The sequence below is a fragment of the Hippopotamus amphibius genome, chromosome 8 (genome assembly GCF_030028045.1).
Source record: "Hippopotamus amphibius kiboko isolate mHipAmp2 chromosome 8, mHipAmp2.hap2, whole genome shotgun sequence".
Taxonomy (NCBI): Eukaryota; Metazoa; Chordata; class Mammalia; order Artiodactyla; family Hippopotamidae; genus Hippopotamus; species Hippopotamus amphibius.
In genome coordinates, this window is record NC_080193.1 from 19,815,478 (window position 1) to 19,840,803 (window position 25,326).

General features: G+C 42.7%; 1 protein-coding gene across 2 annotated transcripts; it reads right to left on the reverse strand.

Moving 5' to 3' along the window:
• On the reverse strand, positions 1-25,013 carry VPS33A (VPS33A core subunit of CORVET and HOPS complexes). Of its 2 annotated transcripts, none has more exons than XM_057744904.1 (13): positions 24,843-25,011; positions 23,082-23,147; positions 21,997-22,124; positions 20,945-21,131; positions 14,894-15,010; positions 13,786-13,960; positions 9,662-9,855; positions 8,324-8,450; positions 7,366-7,433; positions 6,352-6,489; positions 3,076-3,213; positions 1,219-1,387; positions 1-560 (listed from the first exon to the last, which is right to left on the reverse strand). In XM_057744904.1, the coding sequence occupies exons 1-13, from the start codon at positions 24,942-24,944 to the stop codon at positions 379-381; spliced, it is 1,791 nt and encodes a 596-aa protein (XP_057600887.1). In that variant the 5' UTR covers positions 24,945-25,011; the 3' UTR covers positions 1-378. The 2 variants fall into 2 exon arrangements, 1 of the variants encoding a protein (XP_057600887.1); XR_009055055.1 differs by having other exon boundaries at positions 423-560; positions 3,066-3,213; positions 24,843-25,013.
• Between the last annotated feature and the right edge of the window lie 313 nt (positions 25,014-25,326).

Below are 25,326 nucleotides of genomic sequence, written 5' to 3' on the forward strand. Positions count from 1 at the left end.
CTTCCACGTTTATTTTCATTTTTACCTGCTTGGTCCCTGCTTTCTTAAGAACTGGCCCCATTTGTGTGGCTGTATAGATTATCCATCCCCACCATCCTTGATATATTTCCAGAGGTCTCTAGTGAAGATCCTGAGCTCAGAACATTAAAAACTCGTATTTCTTTTACCCAGGCTGCTTCTCTTCACTTCTTCTTTCTTTAAGAAATTAGGAACACAAAAGAGAAACAGAAAGGAGAAAACAGCATAATTTAAGAAGCTGACCCCAAAGTAAATTCTGTATTCTTGTGTTGTTCCTCCATGGGGTTGCACTTCCTTCCAGCAACTTCTCCAAAGGAGCAGTTCATTCTGCAGTTCACTGGTAAGTCTACTTTGAACGCCCTAGAAAGGTTTTTCCATTAGCGACTCTATCCAGCTGGCCCCGTTTATTAGCTTAGTGGTGGCGATGACATATTCTGTACCTCCATCCTCTAGCTGGGAAAGAAATCGCAGGGCAGCAATTTCAGCAAAGGTCACACCCCCGAGGAAAAATATCAGAGTGACTCGGTTTTCTCCTGGTTGACCTAAAATTTGAACATACCAGAATGAAGTATTACTTATTATTGAAGCTTCTCTCCCCACCTCTTAAAAAAACTGCACCATGAAGGGGAAGCTGAGACGAAGCGAGAGAGTAACACAGACATATATATATACTACCAACTGTAAAATAGTCAGTGGGAAGTTGTTGTATAACAAAGGGAGTCCAACTCGAGGATGGAAGATGCCTTAGAGGACTGGGGCAGGGAGGGTGGGGGGGACTCGAGGGGGGGGGAGTCAAGGAAGGGAGGGAATACGGGGATATGTGTATAAAAACAGATGATTGAACCTGGTGTACCCCCCCCCCAAAAAAAAAAAAAAAACAAAAAAAACCCTGCACCATTCCTAAGGAAAAAACAGCCCTATATGTTTTGGTACAGATGGTTCATTTGAAACTCAGGACCATGATTTTGATCTCAATGTTTTTTCTAACTTCTGAGATCCTGAATTCAGAGGTTGAAAGCTGCTACTCCTGAGGGACTAAGGGGTTCTAGTGCTTACAATATAATTCACAACTAACAAAGGAGGTATATTGGACTCTGACTCCTAAGTATTTTACAAATGTATTTTACAAAGCAATTGCATAATACATGAAAACCACACTCATGGTACATAATTATCTGTGGATACAGGCCGTGGACTTACGTTTCTTTTGCAGTCCTGTGGGCAACGGTTGCCGTTCCTCAAAGTGGGGCCCCGGGAGGATGCGCAGGACTTCCTCAATACTCCGCCAGCCAGGCCGGGAAAGCAGCTGGGCCAGCCGCACACTGAGAGGGGCATAACCACTGTACACATATGATATATCTGTGGGATTCTGTTAAATAAAGGAAAAAAAGTCTGGAGAGAGAGAGAGACAGACGTAGAGCCACCCAGCTGTGGCTTTTGGGGTAATCCAAAATAATGTGATTTGACCTTGAAGGCAGAAACACAAACCCCCGAAACATCCTGCTCTAATACTGAAATATCCTGCTCCAGTTTTGAAATATCCTGCTCTAATATCGAAATACCCTGTTCCAATGCACCCCTGCTGGGCTCTGTTCTTGGCAGCCAGAGGTTCACGTTCAACTCAAATCTTCAAAAGCCACTCAAAGCATCTCTACATACTGAAGATGAAAATTGTTACTTGGTTTGGCAAGAAACATCTTGGAGGGTAAAGTGGAACTCTCTAGCCAAGAAATATAATCCTTGAACCCGGCAATTCCACTTTCTGGCATTTATCCTATAGAGGGGCTCGTACTCTAGGGGAAAAAAGACCAAAGCACAAACATATTAACTGCAACACTGTATGAACTAGCAAACGACCTGAATTTCTATCAACAGAAATCTGATAAATCAGAAAATTAGGTATAGCTGAAAAACCACTATATAGCAATTAATCTAAAAAAAAATTTTTTTTTTTTTTGGCCATGGCATGCGGCTTGTGGGATCTTAGTTCCTCAACCAGGGATTGAACCTGGGCCCCCTGCAGTGGAAGCACTGAGTCCTAACCACTGGACTATCAGGGAGTTCCCTAAGTAGCAAAAAGAACTCAAAAGCATGAAGGAGATCACAGAAGGCTCTTCAAGACACAGTGTTAAGTGGTGAGTGGGGTGGGTAGAGGCAGCTCATCACAGTGAAGAGCCAAACTAGTATATGATTTACATTGTACAACACAGGAATTAAGACTGCAAAACAATCCAGTTTTGCTACTGAGAGAGGAGACTGTTTAACTGTTTGCTTTTGTGGCAAGAAGCAGCCTAATAAAGTCCCTTATGAAAAACCAAAAAAGAAAACAAGGAAAATGAAATTTGAAAGATTGGAATACACAGTAAATATAAAGCAAAGTGCACCCTACTTTGGAGACCAGAGGTATAGAATATGTACCATTTATGTAAAAACGTCTATACAGAGAATCTTTCTGGAAGGATAGATAAACTGGTTACAGCGCTCACCTCTGAGGGGAAACTGGGGTTAGATATGGGAGGAATCTTGCTTCTCACCGTTTGTTTTCCTTATGTACTGGATCCTTTCCTGACCCTCCCCACCCCCCACTTCTCCCCAGTGCTCTGTGCCTGAGAGGCACCCTGTGGGCTGTACACCAGCTGGAAACTGGAGAGAGGACAGCAATGTGAGGCCAGGTTCTGTTCCCTGACTTTCTCTCTGTGATGCTGCTGGAGCTTGACTGGGTCCCTCGGCTTGTCAGATAGCCTTGCCACACAGCTCTTCTCTCCTGGTGCTGAATAGCTCCCTCCTCCTGCCCTCAGGCCTCAGATGGGGAGGGTCCCACACTGCACAGCCTCTCCCTGGTTCACCCCATCTTTATGAAACTCCCTCAAACTACCCAGTGCGAGAGCACACTCTGCTTCCCGCTGGGATCCACATGAATGCATGACTCTTTCCAAAACGTTAGAAAACTCTCTTTAGAAAGCAAGGTGGATGCGTAGATCAAGGAGCATATGTCGTGGCAATAAATCATTGACCAGAACTCAACTGAGTGGAGCTGGGAACTCAACTGCGTCTTACTTGCTCGTTTACATCATCCATCCAGAGGCGTAAGGTTTTCCGGATGGTCGGGTAATTGTTTCTGCCCCCCGTCTGTGGTTTCAGCAGGCCAGCCTTCTCTAGGTTGTGTAAAGTCAGTATGTGCTCATAGCCATATGTCTGCAAGAGAAGTCAGATTGCGAAAATGGTTTCTGCGACTTTCAAAAAAAGAGCACTTCCACATGCAGATGGCCAGCAGGCACATGAAAAGATGCTCAACATCACTAATTATTGAAGAAATGCAAATCAAAACTACAGTGAGGTACCACCTCATACCAGTCAGAATGGCCATCATTAAAAAGTCTACAAATAACAAATGCTGGAGAGAGTGTGGAGAAAAGGGAACCCTCCTACACTACTGGTGGGACGGTAAGTTGGTGCAGCCGCTGTGGAAAACAGTATGGAGGTTGCTCAGAAAACTAAAAATAGAATTACCATGATATGATAATATGATTCGGCAATCTCACTCCTGGGCATATATCCAGACGAAACTATAATTCAAAAAGATACATGCACCCCTATGTTCATAGCAGCACTATTCACAATAGCCAAGACATGGAAACAACCTAAATGTCCCATCAACAGATGAATGGATAAAGAAGATGTGGTAAATATATATAATGGAATACTACTCAACCAGAAAAAAGAATGAAATAATGCCATTTGCAATGCAACTAGAGATTATCATACTAAGTAAAGTAAGTCAGAAAAAGAAAGACAAACACCACAGTATATCACTTACATATGGAATCTAAAATATGGCACAAATGAACCTATGTGCAAAACAGAAACAGACTCACAGACACAGAGAACAGACTTGTTGCCAAGGGGGCGGGGTTAGGAGGGAAGGACTGGGAGGTTGGGGTTAGCAGATGTAAACTACTGTATGTGGGATGGATAAACAACAAGGTCCTACTGTAGAGCACAGGGAACTCTATTCAATATCCTGTGAAAAGCCATAATAGAAAAGAATATGAAAAAGAATGTCTATATGTGTATAACTGAGTCACTTTGCTATACAGCAGAGTGGCACAACATTGTAAATCAACTATACTTCAATAAAAAATAAAAACAAAAGAGCACTTCCAACAAATCCACTGGCCTGTACTCTGGAGCACGTTACCCAAGTCCAGGTGATGACGGTCCATGGGCACAGATGCAGGGCAGGGGTGAACCTGCCCTAAAACTGCTTGCTCATTGCAGCAAATCCAGTTCACTGGATCACTCAAAGAATGACGTAAATTTTTTCCTTTAAGGTCAGAATTTATGGACCCAACTTAAGTATTAAATAAATTACAGTATATTTTTATATGGGATACAATTAACTATTAAAAAAAGAATGAGGCAGACCTATACTATACATCTTGATAAGAAAGATCTTCTGGATTTATTCTCAAGGACAAGAATATATAATAATAGAGAACTACATACAGTAGGATTTTATTTTTGTTAAAAAAGTTCCAGTAAGTAATACTAATAGCAGCTAACACGTATATAATACTTTCTGTGTTGGGGGCACTGCTGTTTTTGAAGTGCTTTACATACATTAGCTCAGTCATTATTATAACCCCATGAGGTAGATACTATTATCTCCATTTTACAGAGAAGTTTAAATAACTTGCCCAAGGTCACACAGCTAATGAGTATCAGGGCTGGGATGGGATCCAGCTGGTCTCGCCTCACAGTCTGTGTATACAAACATTCTTTGTACACAGATGCAAAGAGGGAATCCAGAAGCACACAAACCCAACTGCTGACGCTGGTGTGGCGGTGGTGCTGGGGGTCAGTGTGCACCACTGTCGGGGAAGTTAGTAATATAGTCTTTTTTAGGCTTCAGAGGCAGAAGGAGGCCTCTGAGCAACCTGTGACCCTGCCTGGACTGCGCGCCTGCTTACACACCTAACAACTGCTGCTAGCAAGTCAAACGGAGCTTACGATAAGAAAGGGAGTGGGTCTTGGAATTTCTCGAGCCCTGGGGACCTGGCCAGTCCCCCGGGGTCTGGAGAATCTTGTGACTCAACATAGTGAAACCACAACATTGTTAGAGTAAATCCACAGCTGCATTTTTACAGGAAAACTGATAATAGTTTGCAGCCTGGAATCATAACCAGGGGCCCCCAGAAATCCAATCTGGAGTGGACGCACTGCCAGGGACCCTTCCCAATTGGGATTCCAGACTGCTCTTCCAGGGACTGCCCAGTGCTGCTTGGATCTGGATGTAGGTGCGTCCCCAATTTGGTGATGTATGAGCCTCTGTCTTTACTATTCTTTCTTAGCTAATTATTCTCTTGACTAGTGTACTGTGGTCTTTGTTAATTTAATAAATTCTCTCTAAATTCTTGCTTAACTGAGTGTAGAGTGGTTATTTTGCCAGTGAATCCTATGAACCCTGAAACTGAAAGTAAGGCTGTTGGCAAAACAACCATATACTTCTGCTTTATTTGAATGTTATATGATGAGAATGCATGTGTAATTTGTGTAATTTTTTAAAAGGCAAAAAGAAAATCCAACCTGGATGAATAGTTTTGACAATAACATACTTAACTGTGACTAGTAATAGCAAATAAACAGTGCCTGAGACATTTTTAAACAGAGGGGAGCGTTTTAAAAACAATGGTGGGCTTTTCCTTATTATAAAGTAACAGGCTTGATTTAAGCAAGTCTGCTAAGGAATCATCTTCAGAAATTTGCAAAAAGTTCCCTTCCTCCATTGAATAGTGTGGTTAAGAGCAAGAGCACGAGACCCTGGCTGCTGGGGTTTTAGCACTGGCTCTGCCACATACTAGCTGGTGACCTGGGGCAAGTTACAGCACTACTCTGTGCCTTAGTTTTCTCATCCATAAAATGGGAATTGTAAGAGTAACTCATTGCTGCTGTAAGGATTAAACAGATGAATACACATAAAGCTCTTCCACTTGAGCCTGGCACATAGTAAATGCTCAATAAGCATTAACTATTGTTATTATTATGCAAACACAGTAAACAATAAATACCAAGAACAATCCTTCCAGGTATTACAAAATTTAAAAGATAGTGGAAAGTGGGGAGGGTTGGGGGGGGGGGTGAACTGGGAGACTGGGATACCAAACTGTACACTCTAAATATATGCAGTTTATTGTATGTTAACTGTATCTCAATAAAAGTTCTTAAAAAAATAAAAGATAGTGGAAACACTATATGAAAATAGCAGCTTTGGGAAGTATTTTTTTTAAAGCTGTTTTCTCCCCTGGCAAATTAGTAATTTAAAAATACACTGACCTGCAGAATTTCTCTTTTGTAATAATCCAAAACTTTTTGTTTGAGTCCACTATTGCACACGGATTGGAGGCAAACTAGTCTTAATACCTTGATCAGCTGATGCTTTTGGGCAATACAATCCTCAATGTAACTGTTGACCTGGAAACAAAGCATATATACAGGTATATATACAGGTGCCAGCATCTGGTTTGGGGACCTAAAGAACTTGGTATTTACTATTATTTTTCAAAGTTAAATATTGTGTGGGATGGGAAGAGAATGTGAAAACGAATAGATAGGGGTCTATGTATATTTGAATCACTTTGCTATGCACCTGAAGGTAACATAACATTGCTAATCAACTATACGCCAAGAAAAAGAAAAAGAAAAAAAAAAAAAGATGAGTGGGAGAATGGCTCATTCTTTTTTCACTGTCCCTAAGCCCCCTCCAAAGCAGCTCCTCCAACCCCTGCTACTCACACCCCTGCCATCACGCAGACACACCAGCGATCGGGAGCACAGCCCAGTGAGGGCATATTTGGGCAATCCAGCGGCCTGTCTGGACTCATCTGTCTCCATGGACAACCTCCGGAGAGGCTGCTGCATGTTCTGGGTGTGTGACCCAGGCTACCTCAGTAACAGCAGCGATTTATGAGCATAAATCAGGAATCCTTTTAGAAGATGGGAATTTTCATAAATTGAATAATTTTAACTTTAGTACTAGAGGTGGATACGTAAAGGAAATTATATGATCAGTTCTCTCAGAAGCAAATCTATTCATTTACCTATCACAGTCCTTAAAGATCTTTGATATTTAGGGGCTAGGTCTCACCTCTCCCTGCACTGCAGAAAGTGCCTTGCACAAAATAATGTTAAATATTTGATACTTAACAAAATCTCTATTTTCACATTTTGCATTTGCTCTTCAAAATATTTAGACAGGGCATGGGAATCAAAGCAACTGCTTTTCCAGCTGTAATCGTATGTTTGATAAGGTAGCTATTATTTGTTAGAACAGCTTTATGGTTCACATACCTTATCAGTGTCTATTCCAGACATAAACTCCTGCTCCACTGTTAATTTATCAAAGAAGTCTTCAGAAGCTAAAATGGAATTAGCAAATTTGTAACTAAGAAACTAAATAAATGTTAACTCTTTCATACACACAGTATGATTAAGAAATAAGACATGCAAAAAAGAAAGCAAGCAGAAAGTCCAAATCATCACCTGAAAAGAATCTTCTAAGAAACATGGAAAACGTTACAACCCCAAGCTCCTAAATTACATCTAGAAATAGTCGACCACTGTACCCCTTTGCTCTCCTTAGGACTCTAGTAAGATCTCAAGAATTTTTCCTTGGTATCAATGAAAGCTAATTTTGAAAGAGCATTGTACTTGCATCATCAGATCCAACCCAGTTTCACCTGATTTCCACTTCTATTAATATGAAAACAAAGGACTGATTTTCCAACACTTTTATATGAGATTCAATGTATACTTTACAAAGCAGGGCACTGAACAATCTCCAACTCAGCCTTTACAGCCTGTGTTTTAATGAATTAACCCACATCTTCCAAGCCCTTTCAAAATACTTATATGCTCTCTACCAATTCTGCAGAGAGGTTCAGGGAAAAACAACCTAAAACAGAAACATGACACCGCTCTAATTAAGTTAATCCTTAACAACAGGAAAAAGAAAAAAAAGAAAAAATTAACCGCCTCATGTTACGGGAAGAATTTTTTCTCTTTCGACATTCCAAGTATTTTATCATATGATTAACATGATTTTAGCAATGAAAAGAAACTAAGTTAACCACAAAGGGAACATTTTTGACTATAAATACCCGAATACGTCACTAACATTGAGAATACCGTTCGGTACTAAGGCAGAGCTGACCTTCCCAGGGGAGGATCGTGGTGCCAGTGACCACGGTGTCAGCCATGCTGCGTGCCAGGCAGCCCCAGGTGAGCACAACCTCCCAAGGATACTCACTAGTGACGTCTTTGATTAGCTCTGCAATCGAGGTGTGGTTTGCGAGGGAGCCTCTTGCTGCCTGCATGTGGGGCAGCTGTGAGACGAACTGCTTGATCTCCCCGACCGTCTTGGCGTTGTGCCTTTCCTGAAACATGCAACACAGCAGAATCCTTGAGTAGGGAAGATACTTTAAGTTCTCTGTTCTTTGTATTGCTTAGCGGACATTTAACTTATACTAATGCAAAAGAAAGAACAGAACACCAATAAATCAGGCCAAACAGACCTCCACATGACACAGAAAAACAGAAAAGATAGGCTTGTTGTTCCTGTTCACTGTATTGGTACTTTTTTTAGGGAGCAAATGCCTGAGGCTTTTTCTTCCCAAACACCAGATCATATTGTGATTAGTATTTGTGGGGGATGGTAGTAGGTTATCCACAAACATTTCGGAGTCAAAAACTAAAATGGAGACACTATGTTAAGAGGGGAACATAAAGGGCAAAACAGTTCCCCTGTGACAGGAAAAGGAATCCATCCTTCCTGCTGAACCTGGATCTTGAATACTGTCCATGAATGAAAAGAACCCTCCTTGGCAATGAGAAGTTTTTTTGGGGCACAATTTAGTAATTTAAGCCAAAAGTAACTTCAGAAATTTGAAGAAAATCAACTAACGAATACAATTCCTAAGAAAGATGAAACATGAAACTACATACTCGGGGGGGGGGGGGGGAATCAGTCTTCAAAAATTCTCCCAAGTTATGTTTCCAAAGATTAAATATGCAGAGTTCAGCATCTTACTGAATTCCCATGTTTGAAAAATGAGCTTAACCAAGAATAAACCAGTGGCGGACAAGAGGAGGCAAGAATGGGATAAGGAAGTCACCAATTTAACAGCTCTGGGCTGCCAGGGTTTGGGGATTTCGCGCTTATTACCACCTACCGCATCTGCAGGGTTCCCCTGCCACCAGCATCTTGGCTAAATTGGGAGCTTTCGCCCCAAACTGCAAGTTCTATTATAAAGGATCTTTTATTTAGAGCAGAGTTGGCTTCCTCTCAAGTGAGACAGGAAATAATTAAAAAGAAGGTAAGACAAATATTTATGGTGAAAGCTTATAAACTGCAAATAGTACCCCTTTCTCCTCTAAAAGGAGAAAAACTTAGCACCTTTTCTCATGGGTCTGGGAAGAAGTTTAAAAAGAAAACCTTGGGTCCTCCAATGGCTGAGTCCGCAGTTTCTTAGGATAAGAACAGCAGCCCCGCTTAGTGGCTGCACTTTTGGTGGCTTTTCTTCCCTTCCTGGTGTGGACAGTCTAGCCCGTGACCTACAGAAGCAGGATGACAACCAAACCATCTCACCTCAAATGCTGCAGAGATCACCTTTGCTTTCTTGCTAAGCACAGAGCCCACGGCATTGAAGTTTTTATCTCGGATCTCAGCATACAGCTCCTCCGCAGAATTCAGCTGAAGCTTCTTTGCTTCCGTGGGAAGGTCCTTACCACCATCGCCCTGTTTCTTAGGTGCGAATTTCTCTGGAGGTAATTTTACGTAACCTGAACAACAGTGGCGGGGAACAAGGCCCAGGTGTGCATTTAATGGAAGAACCAGTCAAGTGCTCAGGCACAAAACAGAATTTTCCAACTCAGGAGAGAATGGAGGCTGGCGTTAGAAAAAAATGGCGTATCGTACTGCGGTTTTGATGTTTCCACCATCAAAGGATAGGATGTAGTGACTCTTTAATGCTAATATCATGGTTCCACTTTTCTTTGCGGATACCTATCTAAATCACCACAGCAATGACCAGTTCCTAAACTTATTCAGGGATTAGGTCACTTTTCCACTTAAAAACACTTACAAGGATCTCCCCATTATCTTCTGGTGTTTTTCAAACTGTAGGTCGTGTCCCATTAGTGGATCATGAAATCAAGTTGGTGGGTTGCAATTAGCATTATAAACAAACAAACAAAACATTAAATACCACAGTGCATCACATGAAGTAGGGGAAAGGTTGTTTTTTCCTTTTCTAAATAAAATTTTGCTCCAGTTTCACACACACATATGTGTGCATGTACTAGGTCATGATATAAAATATATTTCTTACTATACGTTGTTATCCAAAATGCTTTGAAAGCCTGTTTTTATAAAGGAAGTTTTATTGGCACAAAGGCACATCTTTTTATTATATCTCATCTGGGCCTGCTTTCACATTACAATGAAGAAGTGAGATTCCACAGAGGCACTGCGTGACCTAAAATATTTGCTATCTGGCTCTTTACAGAAGTTGCCCACCCCGCTCTAGAACAAGCTCCCAAATTTCTCAGCACGGCATCTAGTCCCTCCATGAAGTAGCCTAAACCCACTTCTCCTACCTCTGTTCCTGCCAAACCAAATTAGTTACCATTTCCAGAACACCCCACATGCCCTCGTGAGTTGCCTAAACTGGTTTAACTCTAAGAAGCTTGGCAATATGAATGAAAGGCCTTATAATGTTAACACCTTTGACCCCCAAATCCCGCATCAGAGAATGCAGAGAAAGTAATATGGTAAATGAAAAAAAAATTTATGTATACAGATGCTTTTATACCATTAAAAAACCCCAAACAACCTAAAATGCCCAACATTAGGGGAAGGATTAGGCAAACCATGGTATAATATATAATATGGACTTTAATTAAGCTATTAAAATTATGTATATGCTGAGAATGCCCATATTATACCGAATCAAAAAAGAGGTTCAGGGAATTCCCTGGCAGTCCAGTGCTTAGGACTGGATGCTTCCTCTGTGGGGCGCCTGGGTTCAGTCCCTGGTCAGGGAACTAAGACTCCAAAAGCCTTGTGGTGGAGCCAGGAAAAAAAAAATTAAAAATACAATAAAATAAATAAATAAATAAAATAGGTTCAAAATAGTTTGTAGAAGCTGATTCTATTTTTTGTTAACTAAAACAAATGCAGCATAGGGCTTCCTAGGTGGCGCAGTGGTTGAGAATCCGCCTGCCAATGCAGGGGACACGGGTTTGATCCCTGCTCCAGGAAGATCCCACATGCTGCGGAGCAACTAAGCCCGTGTGCCACAACTATTGAGCCCATGTGCTGCAACTACTGAAGCCCACGCACCTAGAGCCCGTGCTCTGCAACAAGAGAAGCCACGGCAATGAGGAGCCCGCGCACCACAACAAAGAGTAGCCCCCACTCACCGCAACTAAAGAAACCCCACGCACAGCAAAAAAGACCCAACACAGCCAATAAAATAAATAAAAAACAAACAAACAAAAAAACAAACACAGCATAGAAAAAAGACTATAAGGAAATATACCAAAATATTAACATTGGCTGTCCCAAGGTTTGGGGAGCTAGAGTTTCAGGGATAATGGGAGATCTCTGTTTTCCTTCTTTATTTTTCCAATTTTCCCTTAATCAATGTTTGATGTATGAAAAAAACAAACTTCCTGCAAAGAAACTGTGAATTTACACATATTCCTTCTTTTCTTGGAGAATCCCTTCCTACCTCTGATCATCTTACACAGCACCCCCTGAAGCAACCTCACAGGCCACCTCCTGCCTTAAACTCTAGCTCCCTTTAATAGTCTCCTGGGTGTTTAAGATGCCATCTTTTGGAACACATAATTTAAAAATAAGACTTTTTACAACCCTATCATTAAGGAAACACCTCTGCATGGCTGTGTCTTCATCTATTCCCTCTGCCATCCATCCAGCCATCCATCTACTGTTATGCTAAAATACACACAAAACTTACCATTTTAACCATTTTACAGTGAGCACTGCAGTAGCATTTAGTACATACACAACTTTGTACTAGTTCTCCCAGCTAGTATCTAGTTTCAGAACTTTTTTATTCCAAAAGAAAACCGTGTACCCAATAAGCAGTCACTCCCCATCCTCTTCCTAAGTCCTGGCCACTACTAATCTGTTTTCTGTCTGTTTTCTCCCTCTAGGCCATTCCTTGGCTCCCTATGATGTCATTCAGGATGGCAATGGAGGCCAGGGGCTGATGTAAACGAGGGAAGGAGGTCTGGACGGGACACAAGGAGTGGTGGAGCCTGTGGTAAACTGGAGAGAGAGGCTTGTCTAAAGGGGGGAGCGCCACTGGGCACCAGCTGCCACGTGGGAATGCAGCCTCAGGGTTGCCAGAGCTTCAGATATTTTTAAAGACATGGCATACATGGGAATTCCCGGGCTGTCCCGGGGTTAGCACTCCGCGCTTTCATTCCTGTGGGCCCAGGTTCAGTCCCTGGTCAGGAAGCTAAGATCCCGCAAGCCGTGTGGCATGGCCAAAAAAATAAAAATAAAAATAAATTTTAAAAAAGACACGGCAGATGCAGAGAATGGACTGGAGGACACGGGGTTGGGGGGGTGGGGGGCGAAGGGGAAGCTGGGACGAAGCAAGAGAGTAGCATAGACACATATATACTACCAACTGTAAAACAGATAGCTAGTGGGAAGTTGCTGTATAACAAAGGGAGATCAACTCGATGATGGGTGATGCCTTGGAGGGCCAGGCCAGGGAGGGTGGGGGGGAGTCACGGGCGGGAGGGGATATGTGGATATATGTATAAATACAGCTGATTCACTTTGGTGTACCTCATAAGAGGGTACAAGAGTGTAAAGCAATTATATTCCAATAAAGAGCTTAAAAAAAAAAAAAGACATGGCATACATGAGAATTATTATTAAAAATTTTCCCCAATTTTAAATGCTGACGGAAACAGACAGACAGACAAACATCATGTGGCCCAAAACCAAATAAAACACATTTGTGACCTCTGACCCCAAAAGTCTGTTGAGCCCATACTCCAGCAGGCCTTCAAGTCTCCCAGCAAGTGTCCCCAACCTCCCGTATCAGCCTTTCCCCCAGAACGTCCCCAGCTGTGCTCTCTGCCTCAGCAAGCTGGTCGTCCCATGGTTCCCCACAGGTATTATGCCGCCTGCCCCTCGCCAGCACCACCCCCGCCCCAAACTCTACCCCTTTCCAAACCCAGTACAAATGCCACCTCTTCCACAAGCTTCCCGAATGACTGCCTACCACAGAATCTATGTTCTCCAACTGCAGAGCCATCTGTATTTAGCCCTTGGCCTCTGCACAGGAGGCAAATACAGCCCTGTGCAGTAAACATCTGCCAGCCCTTGTGTGACTGACAAGGATAGTTTGCTCAGATGTCGTTTAATTTTTTTTTTTAATTTTACTTATTTATTTTTTTGCTGCACGGTATGCAAGATCTTAGTTCCCTGACCAGGGATCGAACCCACGCCTCCTGCATTGGAAGTGTAGAGTCTTAACCACTGGACTGCCAGGGAAGTCCTTCAGATGTCATTTAATCCTAGTGTCTGCAGGTCTAAAGTCAGCATTTTTATTTTTTTCAAATATTCTCTGATTTATGTGAAAAGGAAGCGCCTTCTAAAAAAGTGGCCTTTTGGATATTTTTATCAGATTACCTATTAGTGAAAGTAGGTGTTACTTTACTCACTGTTCTGAATGCCATAAATTTCGTCAATGAGTCCTTCGTAGGTAAGCTGAGTGGCAAGAGGCGTTAACAAATCCACGTTCCGATCGAGCAACAGGAGGTTATCAAAAACGGGGAATATTGAGTTCTGGCTTCCTGTAAACTCTCTCCTCATCCGGATCATCATATTAGCCACTTGCTGGAAACAAAACATGGGATCAGGTGGGACCCTCCTGGGAACGAGCAGATTAAAAAATTCGGCCAAAGGTGGAAAGAATCAAAAAAGTGAAAAAAAGGCAAAAAACTATGGAAGAGTGAAATAGATAAGAAATAAGCAGCTACAGAAAAGCATTCGTTGTTGGCTGCCTGTCCCAACACTTACACTTCAGCCAGTGGCAGCCGCTACTTCTCAATGCGGTGTAAAATCAGAGAGTCTATTTCTGTTATTCACAGTAGTTCTGTTCTATAAAGTCGCTGTAAATACTGAATCAGCGAATACTGAACCACTGCTTTGAGGGGCAATCAGGGTTAGGGTCCTGCGAGCCTCTGGTTGTAACATTTTCATTATCTGATCAATATATAACCTTGTTTTATGTGTGTTTCTGTTTAAAGATATTAAATAGATGCTGTTGATTCTCTCACACTATCATTCATGCCTGAACGAAGCTCATCTAACACAAGTTTTCTCCCCAAGGCCCTCACAGCCCTCCCGTGCTCTGAGCACTAGACAGCACTTCTGCACCACCCTCGGGGGCCATTTTAAACAGCAAAATCGCCATTAAAAAAAAAAAGCACAAAAATGTAAAAAAAAAAAAAAAAGTGGCACTGAGTAGTGCATAGCACTACATAGCAGCAAAAAAGACATTTGTTTACAGCATAAGCTGAAGACAGAGGGTCACTGTGTGTGACCTCAGCTGGAACATGCACACTGGACAACTCAATTTACTGCTGCTCTGAGCATGTCTGCAAAACACTGCAAATATCGACCTGGGGGCTGCACATCAATTTCAGCAACTGGGTGAATTCCCAAATAAAAAAGATTGACTGCATTTGTAAATGGATTCCCATTCCTCCCCTTCCTGGGGACCCGGGGGCCCTTCCTCCACCACCAGAAGCATCTGCCATTCCTCACCCGGGCACATTCTCCCTTCCCAAAGATCTGGGGGATCGTCCCGTACAGAGCTTGCAAGGTCATCAGCCCCTTGGCTGCGTGGTACAGGCTGGTCTGGTCGCTGTCCAGGTAGCACTCCTGTGGGGAGGAAGGGCCGGTTATGGTCACGGTCATCTGGGTACCTGGCGGTATTCCTGCCTCTGTCTGGCGCTGGGGCTTGGTAGCCACTGGATGAGACCGGTTCCACTGATTCCCCACTTTGCCAGGAAGCTGCAGACTCGGGTCCAGCCCAGCCCAGGCCAGGAGGCCAACAGCTCTGCTGTTGGGGGACAGCTATGGAAGCAATTCTGCTAGGGCAGAGCTTTCTGGAAAGCACTCTTCTTAGTTTATCAGCTCTTGAATAAGCTACTAATTAAGAAAGACTGACATGGGGACCAGGCTCTCTCATTCACCGCGGTGAGTGTAAAGGCTGGGACGACACATGGGAGGGCCACATGCTGATACCTATAAGTGCACGTGTTCTTTGACCCCCCACTTCCACCCAAAGTCCCAGATGACCTCACAACAGAATAGCTGGCAGTTTTTACAAACATGATGCAGATTTTCATATATACTGACAGCAAATGAAGGCCATAACATCTTGAGAAATGAAAATGGGGTAACTGAAGAATCTTTAGAGAGTGATCTCATTTTCAGAAAAGATATTTTACCTTATAAAATATACAGGATATATTTTGTAAAGCAGACAAAATTATACTTTTCTGCTTAGAAAAAGCGACAAAAAAAATACACACAAAACCAGCCGGAAGTGAGAGGAGAGACTCCAGCAGTTCTGACACTGAGAAGAGCACAGGTTCTCGACTCTGGTTGCCTTGATCTGAACCTTGGCTGTGTCACTTCCCAACTGGTACTCTTGGCCAGTTAGATAACCTCTCTGTACCTTAATCTATTGTCTGCAGAGAGAATATATTCAACAATGCATGTGGATTAAACGAGGTAACTGCATGTAAAACATTTCATCCCAGTACCTGACATATACAATAAGTGCTTAACAAATGTTAGCTTTTATTATTAGAAATTGTTTGGATTTTTTTTTTCCAGTCATCATCCACTCATGTCAAAATGGAACATTGTACCAGACATTCCTCACCAACCCTCCTGGCGTGTCTGCAGCCTCCAAAGCCAGGAGGGAGGGGACACTGGAGGGATTAAGGACAAGAGGGTAGAACTCATGTGCTCTGTCCCAGCGGGGAAGGAGGGCTGTGCCTGGAAAGAGCCTGTGAGGTGCGCTTGGTCTTTAGTGAAAGTAATGTCTGATAGGTCTTCCAAGTCTGGTAATTTTAACATTTCACTGCATATGACACGTCCGAATCAAGAATGTCCGAAGACAGGGACTTCCCTGGTTGCGCAGTGGTTAAGAATCTGCCTGCCAATGCAGGGGACACGGGGTTCGATTCCTGCTCCAGGAAGATCCCACATGCCACAAAGCAACTAAGCCCGTGGGCCACAACTACTGAGCCTGCGCTCTAGAGCCTGCAAACCACAACTACTGAGCCCTAGTGCCACAACTACTGAAGTCCACATGCCTATAGTCAGTGCTCCCCAACAAGAGAAACCACTGCAATGAGAAGCCCACGCACCACAGCTAAGAGTAGCCCCCGCCCACTGAAACTACAGAAAGCCCTTGCTCAGCAACAAAGACCCAATGCAGCCAAAAATAAATCTTAAAAAAAAAAAAAAAGAGTCCAAAGACATACTTTCTTGAACAATTACTGACAACTACCTATCGGAGCAGAGTTCAGATAAACATTCAAGAAAAAAAAATATATTAGGGAACATCTCTCAAAATCATATTCATTTTTTCTAAATTTAAAAAGTTGTATTACTACAAAGACATTCCTTTTATAATTCTATCTTTTAAAAAAATTTAAAAGTTGATGACATATTAATCTTGAATTTTCTGCTCTAATATAATTGGTGGTGGGGTGATTACTTGTACTAATATCTCTGTATTCTGTGTTTGTGGAATTTCACCTGGTATTTCAAGCCATGAGCACATTTTTGGAGGGACAAATGCTAATACCCATTAACCTTTTTTTTTAAATAAATTTATTTATTTATTTTTATATATTGGCTGTGTTGGGTCTTCATTACTGCGTGTGGGCTTTCTCTAGTTGTGGTGTGCAGGCTTCTCATTGTGATGGCTTCTCTTATTGCGGAGCACGGGCTCTAGGCACACGGGCTTCAGTAGCTGCGGAATGCGGGCTCATTAGTTGTGGCTCACGGGCTCTAGAGTACACGCTCAGTAGTTCTGGCTCACGGGCTTAGTTGCTCCATGGTATGTGGGATCTTCCCAGACCAGGGCTTGAACCCGTGTCCTCTGCACTGGCAGGCAGATTCTTAACCAGTGCTACCAACAAGGGAAGCCCCCCATTTACATTTTTTTAAAAATTTTATTTATTATTTATTTATTGGCTGTGTTGGGTCTTCGGTTCTGCACACAGGCTTTCTCTAGTTGCGGTGAGTGGGGGCTACTCTTCATTGTGGTGCGCAGGCTTCTCATTGCTGTGGCTTCTCTTGTTGCGGAGCACAGGCTCTAGGAGCATGGGCTTCAGTAGTTGTGGCCCACGGGCTCTAGAGCGCAGGCTCAATAGTCGTGGCACATGGGCTTAGTTGCTCTGCGGCATGTGGAATCTTCCTGGAGCAGGGATCGAACCCATGTCCCCTGCGTTGGCAGATGGATTCCTAACGGCTGCGCCACCTAGGAAGCCCCCCCCGCCCCATTTACATTTAAATACACTATTTTTTGACCCCAAAGTCCCACATGCCTACACAATAGAATACCTTGTAGTTTTTACAAAGGAGGTAGGTAGATTTCACGTACACTGATTTCTATGTATACAAATGAAGGCCACAATAGTTTAAGCTCTGTGACTGAGCATTCAACTGAACTGTACTCTAATTCCACATTTTGTACAGTACAATGTTCGAGACCACCATAATCATACCCCCAAAGCACAGAAAGACCCACATGTGCCTCCTGATGCCATAAAAAGCTAAATTATGATCACTGTTTAAAATCACATAAATAAATAAAATTACCTCAACTCTATCAGAAACCAGGCTTGAATTTAACATTAGGTAGAACTCTTAGCTTTATTATCCAAGCAAAATTTTTGTTTTCTAAAACAGATCTTAAGTGAACATACAGAGCCAAAGGCTTGAAATTCTCAGCAGAGATGAATTCTTTTTTTTTTTTTTTTGCAAACCAGTGGTTAAATAAACAGGAAATCTCTCCTCTGGACAGGTTTTGTCATGCCAGGGCAAGTTTTCCTCAGCTGCTACCAATTCACAGTAATTACACAGATGTGAATTAATTACACGAGGGTATACCATTATAGGTACGTGATAAAGCAAATATAGCAAAATATTAATTCCAGAACCTAGGTGATAAGTATACAGGTGCTCTCTGTATCATTCTTTCAATTTTTCTGTATGTTTGAAAATTTTCACATGAAGTGTTGGGGGGGAGGGGGACTCTATGCCATCACTGTAAGAGATTTAGTGTAAGCAAACCAATGGGGAACATGACTTAAAAAAGAGCCAAGAGACTCTCTTGGTTATAAAATTTATCAGTGGTGCCACTGACTTCTTTTTCAGGTTAATTCTTTGAAGGCAGTGATCACTGTAACAACAGACTAGGGAAGAAAAAGTTTCATATAATTCTTTGCACAACACCAGTGGTTCTCAGAAGGTCTAGCCTCCAGACCGGCAGCCTCAGGGTCACACACGCACAAATACAGAAGGAAACACAGCTAAATGCGATCACATTAAGAAAGCACACACAGCAAAAACTACAATAAGTTAAGTCAAGAGACAAATGTCAAAGGCAGGTAAAGAGACTACAGATACAGGGCCCACGTGTACAATGACCTGTGTATGAGGGAATTCACTGCAGCACTGCCTCTAACAGCATAAGATGAGAAACAACAAAGTGTCCTTCAAAAGGGAACTGATTTAATACGTCATGGCACATCCAAACAATGGAACAGTATGCAGCTTCAGCTGAGGATAAAGAAGCACTTTCATAAATGGTGGAAAATTGACTCCAAGATAAATTATTAAGAGAATAAAGCAAGTTACCAAAGTTATATAGGATATGCAACCATTTGAATAAAAGCTCGCATATGCTATGAGCTGTAGCTGCCTAAAGCATTTCTGAAAAGAGATAAAAGAGAAAGAGTAACAGTGACTGTTTCTGGGAGGGATGGCAGTTTGAGAATTGGGTGGAGAATGGCTTACTTTTCATTCTGTACCCTTTCTTACTCAAAGAAAATTTTCATGTGCACGGATTATGTTTATGAAATATTTTCAAATTACTTTTTTATACATAAAGTAATATTCTTATGAGAGAAAGCATTCTTTGAAATAAAACTGGTAAATGAAACAAATATATAAAATCACATTTGGAAAAAACATCCAGAACTGGAGAACAAAGATACACATATTTGCGAATAAACGTATGCTGAAAATAATCAATGGGGAAAAATAGCACTGGAACAACTGGTACTGCGTGGAAAAAAAAAGCCCCATATGGAAAAATACAGATAAAAATAAATTAGCCCCAGGCTTCCTTAGTGGCACAGTGGTTAAGAATCTGCCTGCCAATGCAGGGGACACGGGTTCGAGCCCTGGTCCAGGAAGGTCCCACATGCTGCGGAGCAACTAAGCCCGTGTGCCACAACTATTGAGCCTGCGCTCTAGAGCCTATGAGCCACAACTATTGAGCCCACATGCCGCAACTACTGAAGCCCGTGCACCTAGAGCCTCTGCTCTGCAACAGGAGAAGCCACGGCAATGAGAAGCCTGCGCACCACAACGAAGAATAGCCCCCGCTCACTGCAACTAGAGGAGGCATGCTTGCAGCAACAAAGACCCAACACAGCCAGTAAATAAATAAATAAATAAATTTATATTAAAAAAAAGTCTATAAATAATAAATGCTGGAGGGCGTGTGGAGAAAAGGGAACCCTCCTACACTATTGGTGAGAACGTAAATTGGTGCATCCACTATGGAAAACAGTATGAAGTTTCCTTAAAAAACTAAAAATAGAGTTGCCATATGATCCAGCAATCCCACTCCTGGGTATGTATCTGGAAAAAACGAAAACAGAAATTTGAAAAGATACCCCAATGTTCATAAGAGCACTAATTACAATAGACATGGAAGCAACCCAAGTGCCTATCAACAGACAATTTGATTAAGATGGTACGGTATAGAGACTTCCCTGGTGGCACAGTGGTTAAGAATCTGCCTGCCATTGCAGGAGATATGGGTTTGATCCCTGGTCTGGGAAGATCCCACACGCTGCGGAGCAACTAAGTCCATGCGCCACAGCTACAGAGCCTGTGCTCTAGAGCCCAGGAGCCACAACTACTGAAGCCTGCACACCTACAGCCCATGCTCCACAACAAGAGGAGCCACCACAACAAAGAGTAGCCCCTGCTTGCCACAACTAGAGAAAACCCTCATGCAGCAACAACGACCCAATGCAGCCCAAAAAAAAAAAAAAAAAAAAAAGATATGGTGTATATAATATATACAATTAGCCATAAAAATGAATGAAATATTGCCATTTGCAGCAACGTGGAAGGACCTAGAGAATATTATGCTTAGAGAAATAAGACAGAGAAAGACAAATACTATGTCATGTCACTCATATATGGAATCTCAAAAAATAATACAAATGAATGTATACACAAAACAGAAACAGGCTCACAGACATAGAAAACAAACTAGTGGTTATTGGTGGGGAGTGTGGGTGGGGAGGGACAAATTAGGGATATGGGATTAACAGATAACAAACTAGTACACATGAAAGAGATAAGTAACAAGGATTCCCTGCACAGCACAGGGAATTACACCTAATACCTTGTAATAACCTAGAATGGAGTATAATCTGCAAAAATGCTGAATCACTCTGCTGTACACCTGAGATTAACATGACTGTCATGTTCATAAAGTTGGCAAAAATTAAAGTCTGACATTGAAAAAGAAAATGCCAAACTTACTTTGAATGCACCCTCTGATTCCATGGATAAGAGATCCCCGTCAAATGGAATGAGATCTAGGCTGTACTCCTCTCTATGAATAAAGGATCCCAAAACACCCAGATCCTTCAATCGCTGTTCACACAATAAGCTACGTCGTGGCACAAACAAAATGTGGAAGTCTCTTGCTGGACCACGTCTGTCTTCACTGCAAAAGAAGGGACATTTGTTAGCTTACGAGCTCCTTAGAGTTACAGACTATTTCACTTACTTTATTCCCACTGCTGGGCACACAGAAGGCACTAAATAAATGCTGCTTAGATAAACATATGCACATTGACTTTCAGACCCAGACTGTTACAGTCACTTTCTCACTCTTCCCCCCCTCCCCCCCAAGACAGGAAAGCAGCATTGACTCATAGCCAGTATTTGCATTTTCTAGCTGTCTCTGAAACTATTGATGGGGGCATTAAAGCTCTTAGGTTTACTGAAACAGGGTATTTGTGTCTTATTGAAAACATATGGTTCTTTAACCAAACCAATGCAGCAACAGCGTCTCACATTAAAATGAAACATCACTCGACTCCTCTCTCTCCTTGACAGTGGACTTCTCAAAATAGCCCATATGCTTTTAAGATTTTAGGGGTCACATCAATCGATTATACCACAGAGTGCAGACTGGGCTGAGAGAACTTCCTCTCTAGACTGGATGCTATATTAAGTTTTAATTAGCTCTTACTTTCCTTACGAAATTCAAGCATCTTATATTCAGTATAACCATGAGAGGTGTTTTTTTGTTTGTTTTTCGTTTTTAAAATCAGGGTCCTTTCTACTGATACACGTCCAAACTTTTAACTGTCCTGAAAGAATGGGGTTTTCTGATGACCGCCCTCTTAAATTGTTTGAACAATGTCACAAGTTTCCCATTTCCCTTCTTGGATTCTCCCAGTTTTTCCAAAAGACCATTTTCCAAGGCACTGGCAAGAAAAGGGGTTTGCAATGAAAAGCTCAGGACATTAAAACCATGAGAAGCATTAACTTCTTTTGGTCCAAACATAAGCTCTGAGAGATACCTGAGCACATTTTCAGCAATTATATCCATCAATTCTAGCCTGGGTCTGACAAAAAAAATAATATTCTTGACATCAGCTGCTGGCAAACGACTTCCTTTAAGTGTGAACATTTTTTCCACTTCATGTTCCTAGGAAAACATACACACAAAAGGTTAACAAAACCCCTGAAATTTACGTATGATATCCAGACTCAGACATCATAAACGCTCCCAGTCAAATGCACATCAAGACTTTATCAAAATTTAGATTTCCCAAAGTCAGCTATATAAAGGACAAAGTTTCAGGATGAAGTCACTGCTACTGTATCTGAGTTGAAACGACTCTCACGTCATGAACTATCAAAGACACAGGGTAGGGACTTCCTAGGTGGCACAGTGGTTAAGAATTCGCCTGCCAATGCAGGGGACACAGGTTCGATCCCTGCGCCAGGAAGATCCCACATGCCTCGGAGCAACTAAGCCTGTGTGCCGGAACTACTGAGTCTGCGCTCTAGAGCCCGTGAGCCACAACTATTGAGCCCACGTGCCACAACTACTGAAGCCCGTGTGCCTAGAGCCTGTGCTCCGCAAAAGAGAAGCCACTGCAATAAGAAACCCATGCACCACAATGAAGAGTAGCTCCCACTTGCGACAACTAGAGAAAGCTCATGTGCAGCAAAGAAGACCCAAAGCAGCCAATAAACAAATAAATAAATAAACTAATTAAAAAAAAAAAAGACACCAGATAACAGTCACATAATACGATGCTAGTAATTAGGATAAGTATAGAATCATCAGCCAAAGGACCACTGTATACAAAATGTTAGCCAGGCATTAGTATCGATGTTTATAAAGACCAAACAGCCTTGCAAGCCAATTACCCAGGAGCAAATGTAAAATCTTATTATTATTGCTAAAGTACAGAATTATTATTTTTTAAAATTTAATTTAATTTAATTTAAAAAATTTTTGGCTGTACCTTGCAGCATTCAGGATCTTAGTACCCTGATCAGGGATCAAACTCGTGCGTGGAGTCTTAATGGCCAGACTGCCAGGGAAATCTACAGAATTATTAATCCCTGAACAAAACCCAAATAGCTCATTTACCTTCAGTAGTGAATACTGTGCAATCAGGCCAAATGGTCCTGTGAGGTACTCATCCCAAACGATTGCCTATAAGAGGGGAGAAACATTCTCTTATTACAGTTAGTATCAGGAATTTCAACAATATCAACAGAAAATAGCAGTCATATGTAGTAGAATTACCAGCCTCAAAGTCTGAATGAACAAAGATTGTAATTGGCTCTGGTCACGTTCATATCCTACGGGTCTTAAAAAAAAAATCAGGGCGGGGCTTCCTAGGTGGCGCAGTGGTTGGGAGTCCGCCTGCCAATGCAGAGGACATGAGTTCAATCCCTGCTCCAGGAAGATCCCACATGCCACGGAGCGGCTAAGCCCGTGCACCAAAAAAAACAAAAAAAAACCATCAGGGCAAGTGATGTTACAGGTGGTTGTGGGAAAATTCAGACTTAATCACTGTCCTCAAAGGAAAGAAGGAACCGTAGTTTGCTGTGTATCTGTGTCATGGTATTATTATTAGACTGAAACATATGGAAACTGCCAATTGCAACAGTTCAACCTAGTATTTTATACGTAAGTACCATATAATCCAATTATAAAAATTAAAACCTCTGACATAGGTATTACAAATCTTATTTTGACACAAGAGGACATTTTTAAAGACTCAGAAAGTTTAAGTAACAGGTTCAAGGCCATGTAGGGACCTTGGACATATATAGTGTAAGGGAGTCAGGACCCCATGGTAGTGCTCTGGGCCCCTATGAGCACTTCTACTGCTAAACTCCAGTGTCATTTCTTTTTTTTTTTAATTGAAATTTTTATTGAGATAACTGTAGATTAATATTCAGTTGTAAGAAACAATACAGAGACCCCCTAGTACACTTTGCCCAGTTTCCCCCAGTGGAAACATTTTGCAAAACTGTAGTACAATAGGTATTACAACGAGAATATTGACATTGACACAATCCATGATCTCATTCAGATTTCAGTTATTTCCTGAGCTTAAACTAGGCACCTAGGACTCAGCCTGCTTTTGTTTTCTCTCAATAGCTGCTAGCATCCACTCTACCTCTTGAGGTCCCATTCTTTCTAATGCTGATTTCTTGAGTTTCCCCAATTCTACTTTTCTCTTTAGAGTTGTATTGCCAGTTACCTAGAGGGGCTGATAAATCCTAAAGGGAGAGGAGAGAGGTAATACCACTGAAAAGAAATCCTATGAAGTCCCTAACCTATGCTTTCTGATTCCATTGTGAGCTGGGTGCTAATAAACGTCTAACAGAAGAAACAACACTATTTAAGGAAGCTGACATTAATACCTCAAACAGCTACAACTTCTCATAATTGAGTGAGCAGCAGGCTGTAAGGTGCTGGTGCTTCATACTTCTGAGAGTACGCTTTGTAATGACACGTATGACGGTTGCAATGAATGGACACTGGACCAGCTACGTCCCTGGGCCGGGCCCGCCTCACCGGTTCCAGCGTCTGGGGTGGGGGTTGGGCGGCACCGGATCCGCCCCTCTGTACCTGAGGGGCACCTGACACAGGCTGGTTCGCGAGGAGCTGAGACAGCACGGTGGCTTATTCTGCTGCCATGAATCAATCCCGATGCCACGCGGACGGCGAGCTGGCCCCACCAGCGGACCCCTCTCCCCGACTCTTCGTTCCCGCCAGCTCTCCTCCCTGGAAGCCCTAGGAAACCTCGTACACCTGGAGCCCAGGCGGTCAAGGACCGAATCAGGCCAGACCAGACGACGCCGGAGGGCGGTGTCGCCGCGCACTGTCCCTCACCTTGCTTCCCGCGCACTTGTCCAGGAACTCGCGCAGCTCGCGACGCACCGCCTCGCGCAGCACGTTCAGGTTCACTCGCCCGTAGGACAGGTGTGCCGCCATCTTGTCCCACCGCCCCCTTTTCCCCTAATCCAACAGGGTCGGCTTTTCCCTACGCGAGACACACAGACGCTGTCACGTGACGGCACGCTCACGTGACCAGGACGCTGCCCGCACGCCAAACCCGGAAGTTGGCATTGTCGGGTGTCTGCAGCTGTCTCCCTCGGCCCTAGCGCCCGCCGTTCTCTTGCACCGCGTGAGTTCCGAGGCTCCCCGCCACCGCCACCCCATCCAGACCCCGCCCCAGTCCAGGGCACCTCCATTGGGTGCTGAGAATTGGGTTTAAGGACAGATACTGGATCCTACTCGTCTCGTTTAAAAATCGGGACTTTCTTCTTAGCAGCAAGCATACTCGCTGTAAAATGGTAACGAAGCTAAACTTATA